The sequence below is a fragment of the Hoplias malabaricus genome, chromosome 7 (genome assembly GCF_029633855.1).
Source record: "Hoplias malabaricus isolate fHopMal1 chromosome 7, fHopMal1.hap1, whole genome shotgun sequence".
In the NCBI taxonomy this organism is placed as follows: Eukaryota; Metazoa; Chordata; class Actinopteri; order Characiformes; family Erythrinidae; genus Hoplias; species Hoplias malabaricus.
In genome coordinates, this window is record NC_089806.1 from 20,214,339 (window position 1) to 20,233,149 (window position 18,811).

Sequence of the window (18,811 nt, forward strand, 5' to 3'; positions counted from 1 at the left end):
TCCCCTTTACATTCCAGAGAACAATTTGTGAAAGTGTTTTTCCACTGCAGCAAAAGTACAAGCCCCTATAAAAGAACTGAGAAAAGGACACATACAAAGAGAAGCAGAGGTCACTGCCCTTCAGTAGTAAAGAGCAAGCCCAGTGGACCATGTGACATGTTGGATGTCACTTGGGTCAGAGCATGATGGAAATGATCATAAATAAAGGCACAGCCACACACTGTGATTAGTGCACTCTCATTGAACACAGATTGGCAGTTACTTTTTTTTGTTTGGGGCTTTTTCTTAATTTTGTTTTAGTGTAATGTTTTTTTTTAATTTTGTGAAATAAGAAAACATGATTAGCATGTGACTGTGCACAGAAAAGGTAATGGCTAGACAGGAAAAAGATAGTTTTGCAGTCACTGTGGTGGTACACATTCAGTGCCTTTTAATTAGGGATTGTACAGTACCTTTTTCCCACGGTGTAGCTTTTGGAGTCACTAATTCTCCAAAACCACAATTCGACGCACATCCATGTCAGCAAAGTACTTGATGGTTTTTTGGTGAAAGAAAGCAGTCTCCTTTAACTCACCACATGTGCAAGCGACTGCAGTTCTCTGACTGTCTCAGTAGTTTAGTAGATATTTTAGATGAAGATTTTAACTTTAAAAGAATTCCAGCTATTGAGTATGGTCAGGATATGTGGTGTCTCGTGGCTATCTACCAGCAAGACAATTGTCCAAAACATACATCCAAATCCACACAAAAATGCTTCAGTGGCCATTCCCAGTATCTTTACTTAAACATGAACTGAAGAGAAGAGCCCAGAAGACGATGGGAGTTAGGAGTATCTGAATAGGTTTTTGTCTCTGTGTGTGTGTGTGAGTGGGGTTATTAGACTATGTGTATATTAGACTAAGCTTTTGTGGGTTAATAGTTAGATTTCTTTCATCCCAGTGAAAGGTTGATCTTTGTATTCACAAAGACATTTTTTCCCAAACTTTTGGCAGTCCTCATTAATAAACAATTAGTCCTCGCCAACACAGAAAATGGTGTCTGTGTTTTTATTGGCAGTATAAAACTGCATTACAATTGTGCCATAAAAAAGCAATGTTATTTTTGCTATCTCTGGGGAGTCTGGAGTTTCCCTCCACTAGCCTGTATTGTGTGTTTCCTCAATGACTGAAAAAGAGATTGGTCTCACACAAAAGCCTGTCATTGTTAGGGGCTGTGAAATATTAGCCCTCTGAATGTGGCCTTTGGCCCAGGACTCTGTGCTCCTACATTTGTTCCAAATCAGGTTTTGTTTCTTGTTTGTCATTTTAAAGAGACATTGATGAATATCAAGGGGAATTAGTTTCTGTGCAGAGCTACTGAGGATATTGCATCCTAACTGACCAATCTGAAATGCCCAAACAAGTTATAATCAAAAGTTAGCTTCATACTTCAGAAATAACTGCCTTTGCCAATCATTCTTTTGTGCAATGCGTTTCCCTTATCCATGCTAACAGAAACAGAGATTAAATGTCAGAGAACATTATTCTTTACTGCATATAGCCAGCCCAACATGTCTACACAAAGTGTATTTATTTTAACAAAGCACTGTTAAACAGATGTAGGGATTTGATTCTTATAGGAAGAAACAGTAACAACGGTAATTGGCTACAAACTCAGTGATCCGTGACTTCTGAATACAGGCTTAATCTACATAGCAATGAATGTTACCCAAATACAGAGAACAGTTTATTGTAAATACAGATGTACTAAAATCAACTTTGTCCACCGCAAAGCAACACTTTGGTGATATGATTCAAAGGTTTCACTATCAACCTTGCAGCAAAACAGAGACAAAACATTGTAAACTATACAATCATAACACCATACAACAAAATGGAATGTTCACTAAATATTTTCCTAAATATTATTGCCAAAGTCAGAGATCACACATCATATCCTGTCAAAATGACAATTAAGTACAAGCTAAAATAATTTTTGGATATATTTCGGATACAACAGGAATGTTTAAGGAACAAAAGATTAAAAAGGATTTAGAGGTTAAAAGTTAATTAAAATATGTAGAGACACTGGGACTAATAAGATTACAAGACACCAAACACGTACAAAATGTCTGCTGTCAGAAAGGAATTAAATACATGAAGCCTGGTTACCTACTTTTGCACAGAAACTCTCTCTACTGTCTCTATGTCTCTTCTATCAAGAATCTTTAATATAAACACACTTTTTTTTTCACAGGAAATAATGTAGGCACAAAAAATGTAATACTTTCTATTCCTTACATTGAACATTTCTTTATTATTATTTTATGCTGGCTAGCTGCTCATATTCATTCATTGTTCAATAACTGCTTTTCCTGGCCCTGTCACTCTGGATAGGACCAGTCCATCGTATTTATTCACACCTGTGGATACTTTTGAATAACCAGTCCAGCTACATGTGGTGTTGGACAGACCTAGGTGGAACTAAAGAGTCCACAAACCCAGAACTGGAGCTTTGTGACAGCAACACTACCAGTTTTGCCACCATCTCCCCCTTGGTCATATAGTGACAAACATTAAAACTGTACTATAAAATAATATATAAAATAATGTTTTGTTTGTTTCCATTAACCTTTAGAATGACTTTAGCATAAGGCTCCATGTGTTCAATAAAAATAAACATTCTGACATCAGCGCTACAAATCATTGTGTTCCAGACGTAGGGATAAAGCTAATGGGTTAAATAACTTCACGTGCATGAGTTTATGTTTCATTCAAGGGCTCAAACAAAACACATGGCACATAAAAGAAAATCTGCTGCAAAATGTTGCTTTGCATGAGTCAGTCCTCAAAAGTCCTCATTCCAGTGCACTCATCAACTTGCATTTGAACAAGCTTACCCTCACCTCGCCTCAGTGAGCTTCTCTTTTTACAGAAGAAAGAACAGATTTAAAGTTTTGAATCTCTCACTTCTGACTACAAGCCTTGGGTTAAAAACATGCTGAAATGCTTTCATTGTTATAGCTGTCAGCATTCAGCTTGCTAATATGCAGGCACGCATAATAAAGTTACATCAGCAGTCGTATACAACATATGGAACTGTCTTTAACCCGAAACCCAGAAAAAAAATGGGTTTGTAATCATTTGTAACGTAATGGCTTTAAAATAATTTACTGCTTGGATTATGAACAACTTTGTACACCATTATGGTTGTTTAAACAGGGACAATTGATGATTTTTGGCAAGTCGTGCTGTTGTATGTTTATGGAAAATCCGGTTAAGTACACTCTTTGCTGGGAACTTATTCCAGATCATCTAAGAAGATACGGTTAAGTTAAAAGTCAGATTGGATGTTCAGCTGGGCTAGACGTGCAGCTGGTTAATCTGGTAGCACAGTATAGGCTACATTTTGGTTAGAATTTGAAATTTTAGCTTTATCTACCCATGTGCTTCATTTGGTCATGCTGGTTGACCATTAAACTTGATGAAAACATACCTTTTGCTTGTCTAAGCACTTAACCAGTTTGAGCTGGCTAAAATAAGGGAATGCCCCTTCAGCTGATCTCAGGCATTCCCAGTGAAGTTAGTAACAGCATCTGTCCAAGAATATGATCAATTCTGTATTGAATCAAGCAGCTTGTATTCTCTCAGGCTAGCAGAGGGAGAAGCGTCTTGTGTTAATGTTCATCTTTGTGACCCCAATCAGGCGGAGTGGTGCGGAGAGACCAAAACCTGGTGTGACTGGACCATCACACAGAAGATCAGAGAGCTCATCATGCTCCTCCAGACCAAAGGTGGCATCATTGAGCATTCGCCTGTGCAGGTGGCACGTCTGCTCGATTTTCAGCTTGTTAATGTCGCCTCGCAGACGCATGAGCTGCCGGGCAAGCTGCTGATCCTGCAGACGCATCTCCTTCTGGAAATAAATAAGAAGGAACAAAAATGATCTGCATAATTTTCAACTTATCAATAGAAAGCAGTTACTCAGAGGCCTAGATAAACTTAAGGTCAGACCAAAAATGAAAATGGTTTCTCTTTATCCCACACGTAGTCACCCAGCTGTCTGAGATTAACGTGTAACTCACAGAAACCTATTCCACAAAGTGCAAGCCTAAAGTTGTTAAATAATTTTAAATATACATTCTCTTGTGCATTTAGATACTGTATGATATAATATTCTCTATACACAGAAAAATGCAAAAAAGTAATTTAAATTTAAAGATGAATGACACTACTGAAACAAATAGGCTTTGAAAATTCAAAAAGCAATCCCAGGGTAAACCATAGTCTGTTAAATTGAACATGAGTAGTTTCAACACCACATTGAAACACACTGTATATCAGAAAATATATCTGGTTAAAATTTTACTTCAGTATTAAAATGCTTAAAGACTAATACTTAATTTGAGACATAAAGCCATCTTTACACCAATGATAATCACTGTTTTATGAGTTAGCAACTAGGATTTGTTTTTTAATGAAAAAAACTTTGTATGGTGAATTCTTATTCAAAGTTCATTTTCATGAATATAAATATGTGGGAAACCACTTGTAACCGCTATACTTTTATTTATTTGAGATTACTAACAACTAAATATGATTTAAAGACATTGTGTGGTGTCTAAATGTTGGGGTATAAGCTTCTATTATTAGAAAGTACAGTAATTCAATACAAACACATAAGAAAATTTTTGGACTTCAGACTTGAGTTAGCTGGTTTGGAGAAGTAGGAAAACTGTAAATCCCTTTTAGAGGTCAGACTCTCTTTAATCACAGTTCCACAATGATTGCAACTGAGAAAATTATTAGTTTAGGGAAGAATGGGTATTTTCAGGACTGGGTATGAGGTTATGTAAAAAGTCATTATACCTCTAACATGGCCTTGGGGGGTTTTGGCATCATGATAGTGGTTACACTTTTAAAAATGATGGTTCTTCAAGGGTTCCTTAGAAAAGTATATGGTTCTATATAGAACCACGAACACCTACAGTGCATGAATACAGGATACTCTACATGAACCTTCTTCATATTCATGGAAAAAGGGTTCTATACTGTACCCCAACAAAGAATCCTTCTATACTTACTATTGTCACAATAGAAGATAGAATAGAAGAACCAATTTTGGTTAACAGGGTAAACAGAATAATTTTCTAAAAGGTGCTAAACAGAATCATTCTACTCTGCAAGATCCCTTTAATCATGCAAAGGGTTCTTCAAGCATTCATGATTCTATAGTAAATAAAGTAAATTCTTTACTACAGAACCATACTATAACTGCTGCACGATAATGAATTATGTAACACATTATATTCCTGCACCTTTTTAGAATACACTAATGCCATTAAGAAATCTACAACAGCCCATAAAGAAGCAATCTTTATATTATGACAGCATTTCTATGTGGGGGACATGCTCTAAAAACGTAAACTGATTCATTCAAGGATTACAAAGCAACTTGATTTGCACTTTGTAGAAAAAAATATAAACCAATAATAAACTAATAATATTAATATCTAATAAATAAATATTGTTTGCTGCTTTTTAGAGGTGAAATTATTTATTGCTCCTTGAACTTTATTTTGAACAAAACTAAGATATTAATTTATCTTCATAACAAATACTGGAAAAGAACTGAATGTTTCTTACTGAAGAACTGGGGAAAGGGGGTAATGATAGGGGCCCAGTAGAGAACCACAACCTCTCCTTAATCATCATAAATGATGGAACTTTGTTGTTTTCATGCCTGATTTTCTTTTTGCAAATGTTTGCGGACACACACTGGGCAAAGATGGGGGTTGGGGATTAGTACTTTTTCAGAGATGGTGTAAGATGCTTCTTTGTGTGGCCAGACTACAACAGCCTGTGCAGGCCTAAACAGCACTGACTACATGGCTAAGCAGAGACCAAGATTAAAACAGCAGCAGAAGAGAGATGGAACAGGCACACTCCTCATCACTCACTCTCCACTGGTCCTTATGACTTCCACTTACTTCAATTTCAATACAAACCTTATGAACTAATGACACTTTTGCCCTGTTCCAACTAATGGGAGATGCTAGTTTTTCTTCGTTCAATAAAGGGATAACACAAAACAGTACAATTTTGGAGCAAAGGGTTCAACAGGTATAAAAACATGGATGCACCAATAAAATATACAGTATCCCATATTAGAATATGGACCCAGTGGACTGGAGATTTGATTTGGATTTATCTGAAGGTCACCCCAGATGGTCTTAGGGACAAAGCAAAATGTGGACTGTCTGTAGTCTCTAAAGTGTTGTTATATGATAAAATGTACGTGTTTAAATTAGGACTGTAGATCGATAATTTCATTTAATCTAATTAATCACATAATTTGCTGCGATTAATCACAATTCATCACACTGTCCCTTCTTAAGATGATGCCTTTGAAGATTTTAATAATGGATATGTAAATGTAAAATAAAAGAATCATTCATTCATTATCTGTAACCGCTTATCCAGTTCAGGGTCACGGTGGGTCCAGAAACTACCTGGAATCACTGGGCGTAAGGCGGGAATACACCCTGGAGGGGGCGCCAGTCCTTCACAGGGCAACACACACATATTCACTCACACTCACACCTACGGACACTTTTGAATCACCAATTCACCTACCAACGTGTGTTTTTGGACTGTGGGAGGAAACCCACACAGACACGGGGAGAACACACCAACTCCTCAAAGACAGTCACCACTGGAGCTGTGTGACTGCGTATCAATGTATCAATATACATCCCATTGCTTTGTTCTAACATTGATTCTTTTATTTTACATTTACATATCCATTATATATGAGAAGTCTATAAATTGAAAAAATAAAATTAATGTTAAAATGCCACTACTTCCTTTTATTTTTGTGAGGGAAGATAAATGTAGAGTGATATAGACTGGCGAGAGGAAAACTCTATTTATTCATTTATGTAGCTTTGGTCAATTTTTAAAACCTAAAATCTGTTAATTTGCTTATTAAACATTTTGGGAGAGCTGTAGCATTGGACACAGACACTTTACTTGAGAATATTTAAAGCGCAGCTTGTGGCTCAAACATGGAGGATTAAGTGAGGTAGAATATGAAACAGGAGCTCTGTGTGTGTGTGTGTGTGTTATAATATTGAATACATATTTCAGCATAAATAAAATGTAGTCAACCTTCTGAACTCAACAGTAGCAACACTGTGTTTACATCACTAAATAAATTTGCTAATATGTCACTTGGTTCTGTGAAAAGAGTGAATTATGGGAGAAAGTTGTGGCCAAATTTGGCAAAATGATTCATTAGCATTAAAAAAATTAACATGTTAAATTCCCGCATGCGTAACGTGTTAAATATAATGAGCTATTCTTTTTAGTTAAGAATTAAGTAGAATGAATTCTACCTCATTCATTTATAAACACTTTAATTGTAAAGAATCAGTCACACTCCCACACTGCCAACAAGTTCCTCTTACCAGTTCTTTCCTGAGCCAGATGAGAGCCTCATCAATATTTCCAAAGCCTTTCAGATTCACAGAGTTAAGGTTGTTCTCCTGTATCAGGTCAGAGTTTTGGCTGTTTAGTTTCACCTGGTCTGTGTGCTCCTGTCTAGTGGAATGACCTGGTTCAGAGGACTCTGTTTGTTCAGACAGTCCTTTGGCACTCTGACCCTCCACTTGGGCCTTCCACTCTAGATACGAGGGTCTCCTTGTTTCTAGCCTCAGCTTCTCAGCCAAGGCTTTTAGGGTTCTCAAGTGGTCATCTGTAGCAACCTCCAGGTTGTCATAGTTCAAGAGACTGATGTCCTCCACTTTAATCTGTGGTATAGTGTCTGTATCCATGGCTTGCCAAATACAGGTGGGCAGGAGTTAAAAATACACTGGAGATCAATTGAAATGTTAATGCAGTCTGCTTAAATGGGTCAGTAAGATTTAGAGTTTGGAAACCAGGTGCAAAACGTTGTATAAAGTGCCTGCTGACCTGGCAGGAAAATGACTGCAGATTAAACAATATTGTCACTTTGAGTCATTTTGTCATTTTGAGTGTAGTTTTCTCCTCTTAATGTCACCATTCATACAGAGAGTCCTCCCATTTGGTGCTTAAGCAAGACGTTTCTTCTGGTCAAAACAGGGTTTTGAAAAACCTGTAAGAAAACAATAAACAATGAAATTATTTTTACATGTGTGGTTTTATAATGAGTTGGATCACTATAAATAAAGCAACTGTAATAAAATTGTACAAAATAGTTTACACCAGTCAACCCTAACAGTAAATAAACCTTCATGTTTTTACACTCAGTTTCCATTTTATCAGCTCAAGTGACCATGCAGGTAAATTTCATAGCTCTACAGTTGCAAACTTTTGTCTATCTGTTGCTTTGCATACATTGTTAGCCCCTATTCCTAGCAACGCCATTATTGGCGCTGTAGTGACACTGACATGGTAGTGGTGTTTTAGTTGGTATTAGTGGATCAGACACAGCAAGGCTGCTGGATATTTTCATTGTCCATTCTGTTAGATGCACCTACATGGTAGGTCCACCTTGTAAATATAAAATCAATTAGAGACTGTAGCTAATCCATAGCTGCACAGTTTGTGGTGGTCGTCCTCAAGTCCATCAATAACACTCCTTACAGGAGGTAACTTTCTGTTTCGTTGACAACTCTCAGTCCAGCAGTAACAAAAAGGGGCTGATGAAGGACTAGAAGATGCAAACTCTGAATCAACAGACCTTCTATCTATGAAGGTGGACCAATAAGGTAGATGTGTCTAACAGAGTGGACAGACTGCTGTGTCTCATCACCTCCTGTCAGCACATCTGTGTCACTGCAGTGCTGAGAATGATCCACCACTCAAATAATACCTGCTCCGTGGTGGTCCTGTGGAGGTCTCAACCAGAACAGGATGAACAGGAGATGAACTTACATTTTGCAGAGCAACAGAATTACTACAAAACCCATCTATATGTTAAGTGAAGCTGACAAAGGTAACCAAAACAGGTAAAAATGTGGAAGTGGCACAAGGAAGTGGCTTTAATGTTATGACTGATCATTGTATGTCCTCATTACTGGTGTCTTGGACCATAACTTTACTAACTGGTCATAAAATGCTTCTTCTGTCACCACCTCATGTCACGCTCTGGATCCTTCCAAGCTGGCAGTTGCCATAGCAACTAAAGGCAGCCAGTGAGTCAGCACTTCAATGTTACACTAAACCATGAGCCCTTTAAAAAAAGCTACAGATCAATGGCAGTACTGTGTGTTCTTGACAAATCTCAAAAGAGCAGATCTTACTTGGCACAGGCATTCACATGATCTGCATATCTTGTGGGCTGTCATAATATTATCACATTAAGCACCCTGCTGTTCTTTTACATGGGTGAACTAAGGCCAATATATGCACTGTATGCCCATACCAAGGCCAATTCTTGAATAAATCCCTCTGAAGTTGCTTCTCCTTTCTGTTTTAGTCATGTCTGAGGGCACCAGCATGGTCACATGACATCACCTCAGCTGTTAGAATACTTCTTGCCCTTTTGAGGAGAAGGCCTCAGTGAATATTAAGCCCTAAGGTTTTATATCCTGTACAGTGCCCATTGTAGATAACAGAATGCATACCATTATCAGTTTTATTTCAATTTAAACTGTAAGATATACTTTACATTTTAAAAAGAATAGATCAGTACAAACCAAGAAAAATTACCTACATTTATGTTACATTTAAGTGCCCATAATCTTGCATGTTTTCTCTCCAGACGTTCATTCATAATGCTAGTCATGCTAACTTACGTAACAATGTCCCCGCCTCTCTGTTGTCCCATGAATTAAACAGATTTCTTGCTCAGGTTTCTTTTAGACTGATAAGCTATATGGTAACTAATACCCACCCTTCATATTGGCTGCCCTGCTTTTTAGTGCCTACAAGACGCAATCTTGCCTGAAATGCTCCTTAAAATTCGACAAAAATGTCAACCGCTAAACTGCTATTTCCTGAACAGTTTTTACATGTAAAAAGTTTTGTTTTCATGAAATTGAAAAGGAATGAACTGAAAACAGTCTGTTTCTGCAGCTTCTTTATTTTATTTTTTTTTATTTTTGGCCTGGGAAGTTAAAGGAAATTTCTGTAACTTCTGCAGCATATATGAAAATAATATTTTACTTCAGTAGCAACTAAATAAAGCTGGAAACTAGTTTGTAATGTGCAGACAGGTTTTAATAAAGAAGATTTTCTTGGAATCTGTGTCTGCTGGTTATTATACTGTTGTTTATGATATATCCACAATTAGTATTTCAGTTACAGAGGATTCTGAAGGACCCAATGATATTTCAAGGAAAGAGAAGAGTGTGTAGTATAAATATGCTAAATATTTCTGGCCAGAACAAACTGCTTAGGCTTAAAGGAAATTAACGTTTAATTTGACCACTTGTTTTTAATGCATAAACTAGCAAATATTAAACTATTTCATCAAGAGCTCAAAGCTCATGTTGTCTGCTGCATCTTAAAATCTGTACATGAAGGACTGTTTGATAAAAGCTCTGCTTAGAGAATAATGAATATTGATAGACAGTATATGACTGATTTGCTCAGTTTATTTACCAGAATTCAACAGTGAAAATGATCTTGTTGAACAAATAATTCAAATTTAAATCTCATGTAGCTGTGAGAATGTGAAAGTAAAAACAAACGTTCTTGAAGAAAATAGAATAATTGTTGTCTAGTTTGTGCATTTGTTATCAGATTTCAGTATTAGATTTGCTGAAGTAGGCCGGCAAATATTAGGCATGTCTCACCATGAATTTCCAACCCAGAATAAAACTGGCTTCATCTTCAAGAGTGTATCGTCTCATGTCCAGATTTCATCATGGTTACTAACCTTGCCAATGTCTAAGTGCTCAATACTTCCTTATTATAGCCTCCTTGTGGCCCAGAGAAATGCCAAAATGTGACCCAGCCGTTTTCCATAAAACCGTCCAACCAATGTGCAGCCAGTGTTAAAACCACTTCAGTACAACAGCATCCATCCCTAAGCTGTTTTTGATATTAATTGGTGATAAGAAAAAAAGACTAGCGCCTTGTTCAAGCTGACACAGGCATGAATAATAATTATAACGCGCTAATTTATTAGTCACTTAAAATAACTTGATATATTGACAATATTAACAACCTTGGCTTTTAAATCATTACGAACATAACATTTTCTAACAAAACTCAGCCGAAAACTTTTTATCAAACCAACCCACTTACACAGGTTGTATATCTAAACGTCTGGAGACACCTGCTCATCCAGTAACCACCTCTGCTCTTCTGGGAAGGCTTTAGAATACATGGTATTAGGTGGTGCATCACTTCAGAGTTTGCATTTTCTACAGTTCCATGGCTCAGTGCTGGAGGGCTTTATATCCCGGCTGCACAGAGTCCTGTTTTGTTGACCATGTTCTTTAATCAATTTTCTAAAATGATTACACAAGCAGCCAAGAAGGTGGACAACTTTTGAAACATATTGTACTTAACACAAGCTGCAAATGAGCACTATTTAAGTTGCACAGAGCTGTGAGTTGCATTCCCCTGAAATCTCCAAGTTTACCTCCCAAACAAGATCACAAATCACTAGATGACACAGATACACTAATGTAATCACTGACTTACCTGCTTAATGGAGACGAAGGCAGAGAAAGAAGGCTGGAAAAAGAAACAAGTTTCACCAGTGTGTGTGTGTGTGAGAGAGAGAGAGAGAGAGAGAGAGAGAGAGAGAGAGAGCGTGTGTGTGCGCGCTGCTCCTCTTCTTTTGGTTTTGAATTGAAGGAGGAGGAGCAGGCGGAGCTGCGTCACGAGTCGGTTACCCTGGAGACCATAAAGAATCTGATCAAACAGTAGTGTGTTGAGTTAGAGCAACAGGCTGAACCGCGTGCACACGCACGCACGCACACACACACACACACACACACTCACACACAAGCACACACACAAACCCTAAAGCATTAAAACTTCATGATTTACTCTGTGGGTCCACAGAATGAAGTCTCCCAGTGTGTAAAGAGGTGTAGGTCCCTAACTGTGATTTTTTTTAAGTACCTGTGTGCAAATGCAAGTGACATTTTTTAAACAGTAAATTAAGAGAGCCGCTTGTGATTCTAGAATTACAGTTTACATATTAACATGTTTTTATTATTATTTATGTTGTTACTCATGAACCACTGAAATGTTCAGGAGCAAATTTCTCACGGATTCAGGGGCCACAGTTTTATTATGATGTGCTGACCCCTGCTGGACAAACGGCACAACGGTATGCACATTTGAATCTTCTCTATTTTAAGGTGAACTAATTGCGCGCACCAGCATTCATTCGAGGACAATGAAACTTGTACAATCTCCAACGAATCGATATGTGTCCCTCTAAAGCATCTGCACGTGCGCCTATATAGTAAAGGGAATCTCAATGCCAGCTCCCCCACCCCCAGAATAAGCAGGGTGGTGTTGTGTATTAGACTATTAAACACAAAGAGTGGGACACATACACTGATCAGCCATAACATTATGTCCACTTTCCTTCTACACTCACTCTATATTCTCTCAGCTCCACTGACCACACAGGAGCCCTTTGTAGTTCTACAATTACAGAATAGTCCGCCACCTACTCTGTAAATATCAGTGGTAAAGTCGGAGAGGGGCTTTTAAGGTCTCTCTCTCTCTCTAGTTCATTAGCATATCGAGTATGATTACAGTTGTCGGTGTGAGAGTGGGCGGGACTTCCTGTTTTCGCCACAGCTGATATATCTTCTTTTTCTCTCTCCTTGCGGACTGTAGTAGCTGGCTGTAGAAGGTAAGGTATTTTTCTATGTTTGCAGGTGGGTTTTATTTGCATGTGTGCAGAACTGATGTGGTGCTGAATGTTGAGAGAGACATGGCGCTGTCAGTTTGTTTTTCAGTCCGTTATCACCGCAGACCAGCTACGGCTAATGGTCGCCTGTGAAAGAAAAGAGCCCCCAGCTTCTTCCAGCTGTCAGTGAGGGGGCATCAGCAGGTCTGCTGCACCGGGAGAGGATTAGGGGGAATTTGCGGAATGCATTTCACACTGTTCCTGTGCAGTAATAACGCCGTAATAACGCCTTAATAACCCCCAGTGAAGCGCCTGTACTTGCGCTGCGCTGCATGATGTCATCGCTTTTCATTAAGCCCATTTTAACGACGCAACACGTCTCCCTTAATAAACATGTTATAACCGTGTGTCTCGGAGACTGGGGGTCATTTTTATATCTGCTCCTCGCAGCCTTGGACCTCAGTTCTTTGTATCTTACATGTAAGTGTATATATTTATATAATTCTGAGAGACACACATGCACCTGTTAACAGCACACTGGCGTAAAGCAGCTATGGCACAGAGAATGCGCGCTGACACCGGGGTCTGAGACACAGTCCACACATTCATCAGTTTGACCAGCCGCCCTGGAGCTTCAGATACAAATACATTACATTAGTCCTTTGATAATTAAGTCACTGGCTAAATATACTACACGGACCAAAAATGAATGCTTCTCAAAAACGTTTCTGCACAGCCCCAAATAACCCCGAAATAACGACAGTAATTAACAGTAGTTTGTTGTGAAAGGCTCCTTTTTAGAAAAGCATACTGCCACTGTGTTTTGAAAGTCTTTTGGCAACACAAAGCCAAGTCGAATGTATGAGTTGAAATGTATATGTTTACTTTCTTACATAGCTTTTTTTACAATGACGTTTTGACCTGTGTATTTAGATAAATGCAAGGTTCAAAATAATCTAAAGAAAATTAGATTTTATCATTTTCAGCATTAAATATAGCATTACATATCTGATGACACACACACACACACACACACACACACACACACACACACACACTGTTTGACTGGTTGTTTTGAGGACCTCATTTAGAATTTTAAACATCATGAAGTCTGGTAGATATCACTATCACTGTTTCTCTATAATTCTGAATAGGCTTCGGACTGCAACCACAATACTGAAGATAAAAGAATGAATACATGAAAATGTCTCCAATCATTACGCATCTGATCTGAATGGCTGTTCACACTATGTAGACAAATTGAATAATCGATCCTTTTATAGGGATATATTTTATAAAGGATATAAACAGATTCCAGATATACAGATGTTTCAGAGGAAGGTTGGGCTGATGTGAAACATGAATTATTTTTTCTTCTGTAGGTCCCTTCTCACATCAGAGATCAACATAGTAGCTGTGGTAATGAGGAAGACCTGCTCACTGAGCTGCCTTTTAGCCCTGCTGCTTCCACTCCTTTCTCAGCAGGAGGAGCATGGCAAGCTGCTGCTGGTGTCCTTTGATGGCTTCCGCTGGGACTACGTAAACAGAGTGCCCACACCCAACTTCCATGCCCTTATGGATGAGGGGGTACAGGTAGAGGCAGTGGAGAACACCTTTATCACCAAGACCTTCCCGAATCATTACACTTTAGTAACAGGTCTCCACGCTGAGAGTCACGGGATTGTAGCCAATGAAATGTATGACCCAGTTCTGAATCGCTCCTTCTCCATGGAGGGGCCAGAAGTGTATGACTCTCGGTGGTGGGAGGAGGCTGTTCCGCTCTGGGTGACCAGTCAGAGGGCAGGACGGAGGAGCGGAGCTGCTATGTGGCCTGGATCAGATGTGGCCATCAGCGGATCGTACCCAACACATTATGTGCCGTACAACGCATCCGTGCCCTTTGAGATGCGAGTAGAGAAGCTAATCAGCTGGTTTTCCGGAACCGAAGCAATCGATTTTGGGGTCCTTTACTGGGAGGAACCTGACGAGAGCGGTCATAACCTGGGGCCAGAAAGTTCACTTATGGATGCAGTCATCGAAGACATTGACGGAAAACTGGGGTTTCTGAGAGAGAGGCTGAAGAAAGCTGGTCTTTATGACAAAATCAATCTCATTGTCACAAGTGACCATGGTATGACACAGTTATCTCGCTATAAGGTCATTGAGCTGGACGCCTACGTGAGTCGAGATCTCTACACATGGATAGACAAGAGCCCAGTGGTTGGCATTCTACCGAAAGAAGGCAAGATTTAATTTTTTTTTAAAGAGAAATCAGTGCACAAACAAAAGAATTGACGTTCTAATGCAGAACCAGTTTTGGGTCCCTGACCAAAAAATAACCTGTAGATTGGTTAATTCATGTGTTACTTTTTGTAAAATGAGTCTCATAAGACATTTACAGTCTCCACGTAATGTAAAAAATCTAGGAACTCTTGATTTGGTAAAGAGCTTTTGAATTATGTGAAAGTTCTTTACCTCTTTAAAAAGCTCTTCAAATTACTAAATCTCGTTTTAAAACATGGTTCTTCTGGGTACAAAATTTGGCAGCTCTAAGGCATCTTTAAGAGAGTTTACAGACATATTACAATGTTCTGAATCATAGCTGGGCAGCACAGTGCAGCAGGTAGTGTCGCAGTCACACAGCTCCAGGGGTCTGGAGGTTGTGGGTTCGATTCCCGCTCCGGGTGACTGTCTGTGAGGAGTCTGGGGTTTCCTCCGGGTGCTCCGGTTTCCTCCCACAGTCCAAAAACACACATTGGTAGGTGGATTGGTGACTCCAAAGTGTCCGTAGGTGTGAGTGAATGTATGTGTGTGTCTGTGTTGCCCTGTGAAGGACTGGCGCCCCCTCCAGGGTGTATTCCCGCCTTGCGCCCAATGATTCCAAGTAGTCTCTGGACCCACCGCGACCCTGAATTGGATAAGGGTTACAGATAATGAATGAATGATTCATAGCTCACCTTAGAGCCTATATTTTATAGTGAGTAGCAAGTGCAGTCTAGACCTGGAACAGTTGCATTATTAAATAATGATAAAGATGAAAGGCTTATTCATGAACAAATAAAGGTGAGTAAAGCATGTTGCGAGCTTTTATGTTAAATATTAAATTAAAGCAGGGCAAATTCTCTGAAAATGTAATATTTTATAATAATAATAATACACTTTATTACTAATGTCATATTATTTAATAAGGATTTATGCATACTGCATTATTTGTACAAAAATCTGTATTTTTTTATTTTTTAAAAGTTGAATGTTTTTACTGTTTTTAGTTAAAACTATCTGATTAGTTTGGGCCAGAAGTCACACTGTAACTTTAAGAAAGCGTTTGTGCGGCAGGTATTCTGTCTGAAAGCGTTTAGCTACACATTATGGTTCATGAAGGGTTCTTTGGTAAAGACAGTGATTCTATATAGAACCCTGAACTCTTGAAGAATCTTTTGCATGATAAAAGGGTTCTTCAGATTGATGGAGGATGTGCTATAAAGGGTTCTATATAGCACCTTTTAGAAAAGGTGTCCTCTATTGCTACAATGTCAAGCTTGTTACAAAAGAGGAACCCTTTTTTGGTGCCATATAGAACCATTTTCTTGACCAAAGAACCCTTGTAGAACCATCATTTTATGTGTGTAATGTATTTATGGCTTTTTCTTCCTCAGGTAAACTTGATGAAGTCTATAATTTGTTGAAGAATGCTACTGATAATATGATTGTGTACAAGAGAGAAGACATCCCCGATTATTTCCACTACAAACACAACGTCAGGATAATGCCTATAATTCTTCAAGCCACAGAAGGATATACAATCGTGCAGAACAGAACTGGATTGTCTATGTGTGAGTACCAATGTAATTAATACCATTTTGTACAGAGCTCTGCAAATCTCTTAGGCACATAAGATTTTTATTATTTAAAATAATACAGTACAAAGGTACAAGAGTTTTGCACTGGGTGAAGTGGGGATAAGAACGTATTCAGAGATCCAGGTGGACTAGTCTGTAAATTGTAGAACTACAAAGAGCTTCTGTGTGGTCAGTGGAGCTGATGCAATGGATTAGATTAAAGAAACATTGATCTGAAACAAAGCTGAAGTAAACTAAAGAGTCTCTCGGCAGTTGTAAAGTGAACTCTGGCGTGAACCAAGCAGATGCCTTAATTGACTCAACAAAATAAACATTTGGTGATTGCAAATGTGCGGTAATAAAAACATTCTAATGTCTTTAGCTTGTTTAAGTGGCAATTTGGCAAATGAAGGAGTTGTCTTTGATTGAGAGGTAAAATGTGTTGTAATATTGCAGTAATATTACATTAACTATTGTGTGAATTTATTGTTTACAGTGGGCAACCATGGCTATGATAACCATCTACGCAGCATGCATCCTGTCTTTGTTGCCCGTGGGCCATCATTCCGTGTTGGCTACACCAAAGCCGCCATGCGCTCCGTTGACATTTACCCTCTTATGTGTAGCATTCTCGGGGTTCATCCGCTACCCAACAATGGTTCTTTGGCAAGTGTGAGGGATCTCCTGGAGGAAATGCCGACCCCCAAACCCACACTGCCATCAGTACCGAGCGAACCCTCCTACACATGGGCCATGGGCTCACTCCTGGGGGCTGCGTTGGTAGTGGGGTTCCTCATCACCTTTGTGAAGCAAAGGCAACTGCCCCCTCTGCCTCTCACCATCAAGGAGATATCACAGCCTTTACTGCAGGAAGATTTACATCTTTAATGAAGACACTGCATTTCTGATCAAAACCCTTTATTTTGATGTGTCAAAGGTGATACGCGTAGTAATACTCTTTAAAGACCTCTAGTGTGAGGCTCTTGAAGCATGTAGCACTAATCCCTGTTTCTGGTGCTTCAGAACCTGTTTCTACCTTCTGCTGACTCCATTCGACCCATGTTTTAAATTTAAATTAGAGACAAGCTCACTTTAATTCATGTAGCAGTGAAGTACAGTGGACTGCCAAATCACATCACGACGAATGGTGCTATAAAAAGGCACAATAAATCAAGAGCAATATGAGGGCAAAAGAATAATCAGAATTACAGCAGAACACACAGCGCCCTCTGCTGGTAAAACAAATCACCTGTTTTTGAATTCGTGTGGCCTACAAATTTAAAAACAGGAGTTACTTACCACAGTTCAGAGTCTGTCAGGAACTTTTGTCTACAAAAGCTGTGTTTGTTTTCTTTACGTTCTTTTAGGATCTTGGAAGCATTTCTAACTTCCTTTCTTTTTTTAATATTGTGATTTATCCATAAAAAAAATCCCTGATCAAGTGGTAAAGTGCAATGGCTACATGCTTTAATGTTTTGTTTGTAATGCTGCCTGAATGTTTTACGTTATTTATAAGTAGGTAGTTACCAAGCTGCCTCTGTGTTGCACTAAAATTAATGTAAGCTTATCAGGATTTGTAGAAATTAACATGTATGGGAACAGAGTGGTTTTAGGTTGGTTGCATTTTGCACAGTATTTTCCCATGCTTTTAATCTTTATAAAAAGGGATATGTGCCAAAATCTTTTAGCTATTTATCTTGGAAACTCTGGTACAAATAGAACACTAGATTCCTTTGAATTTTCTAATTTCCGATTCAGAATTTTACATCCAAGGCCCCAACTGGGCAGAACCACTGTGATTTACCTCCTGCAGGTACAAAAAAATGGAACCAAGTATTTAAGATAGTCTTTGATGTAGTTGACGCTGGTATGTAGTTATTGTGTCAGGTGCTTGCAATGTTAAGTTTTTATGTTGTGGCTAAATTTAAGCAGAAAAAAAAGATGGAAGAAACAGTAGTTTGCCCTTAAATTATTACTGTAGTGCTTAAAGTGTGACTCAAACTATGATTTATCTGGTGTTTCAAATGTGCTAAATTTTCATTAAAAACTGATGCAAGTTGCACATTTCCTCTTTGGTCTAATATTGCACTGATTTAAAAAAAAACATCTGCCAGGCACCAGAAATCCAGCAGGTTATTTTCCTTCCTCAATCCTCAAACACCACACTCATCTGTTCAGGTGTT

General features: G+C 38.6%; 2 protein-coding genes across 2 annotated transcripts; one reads left to right on the plus strand and one right to left on the minus strand.

The window, feature by feature from the left end:
• Positions 1-1,548: 1,548 nt before the first annotated feature.
• On the minus strand, positions 1,549-11,750 carry fam167ab (family with sequence similarity 167 member Ab). Its single transcript, XM_066677302.1, has 3 exons — positions 11,619-11,750; positions 7,448-8,115; positions 1,549-3,894 (listed from the first exon to the last, which is right to left on the minus strand). The coding sequence occupies exons 2-3, from the start codon at positions 7,811-7,813 to the stop codon at positions 3,631-3,633; spliced, it is 630 nt and encodes a 209-aa protein (XP_066533399.1). The 5' UTR covers positions 7,814-8,115; positions 11,619-11,750; the 3' UTR covers positions 1,549-3,630.
• A 948-nt stretch (positions 11,751-12,698) lies between these two features.
• On the plus strand, positions 12,699-18,677 carry enpp5 (ectonucleotide pyrophosphatase/phosphodiesterase 5). The gene is made up of 4 exons (XM_066676939.1): positions 12,699-12,792; positions 14,172-15,031; positions 16,446-16,622; positions 17,125-18,677. Exons 2-4 carry the CDS (start codon positions 14,212-14,214, stop codon positions 17,514-17,516), a joined length of 1,389 nt encoding a protein of 462 aa, XP_066533036.1. The 5' UTR covers positions 12,699-12,792; positions 14,172-14,211; the 3' UTR covers positions 17,517-18,677.
• The last annotated feature ends 134 nt before the right edge of the window (positions 18,678-18,811 follow it).

What these genes read in the sequence shown, in the direction of transcription:
- fam167ab (XM_066677302.1), bottom strand. Translation starts at nt 7,813, where the DNA reads ATGGATACAGACACTATACCACAGATTAAAGTGGAGGACATCAGTCTC. An exon ending in TCTGGCTCAGGAAAGAACTG is followed by an intron (nt 3,895 to 7,447) that starts GTAAGAGGAACT and finishes ATTTATTTCCAG; the next exon opens with AAGGAGATGCGTCTGCAGGA.
- enpp5 (XM_066676939.1), top strand. Translation starts at nt 14,212, where the DNA reads ATGAGGAAGACCTGCTCACTGAGCTGCCTTTTAGCCCTGCTGCTTCCA. An exon ending in TGGCATTCTACCGAAAGAAG is followed by an intron (nt 15,032 to 16,445) that starts GCAAGATTTAAT and finishes TTTCTTCCTCAG; the next exon opens with GTAAACTTGATGAAGTCTAT. An exon ending in CAGAACTGGATTGTCTATGT is followed by an intron (nt 16,623 to 17,124) that starts GTGAGTACCAAT and finishes TATTGTTTACAG; the next exon opens with TGGGCAACCATGGCTATGAT.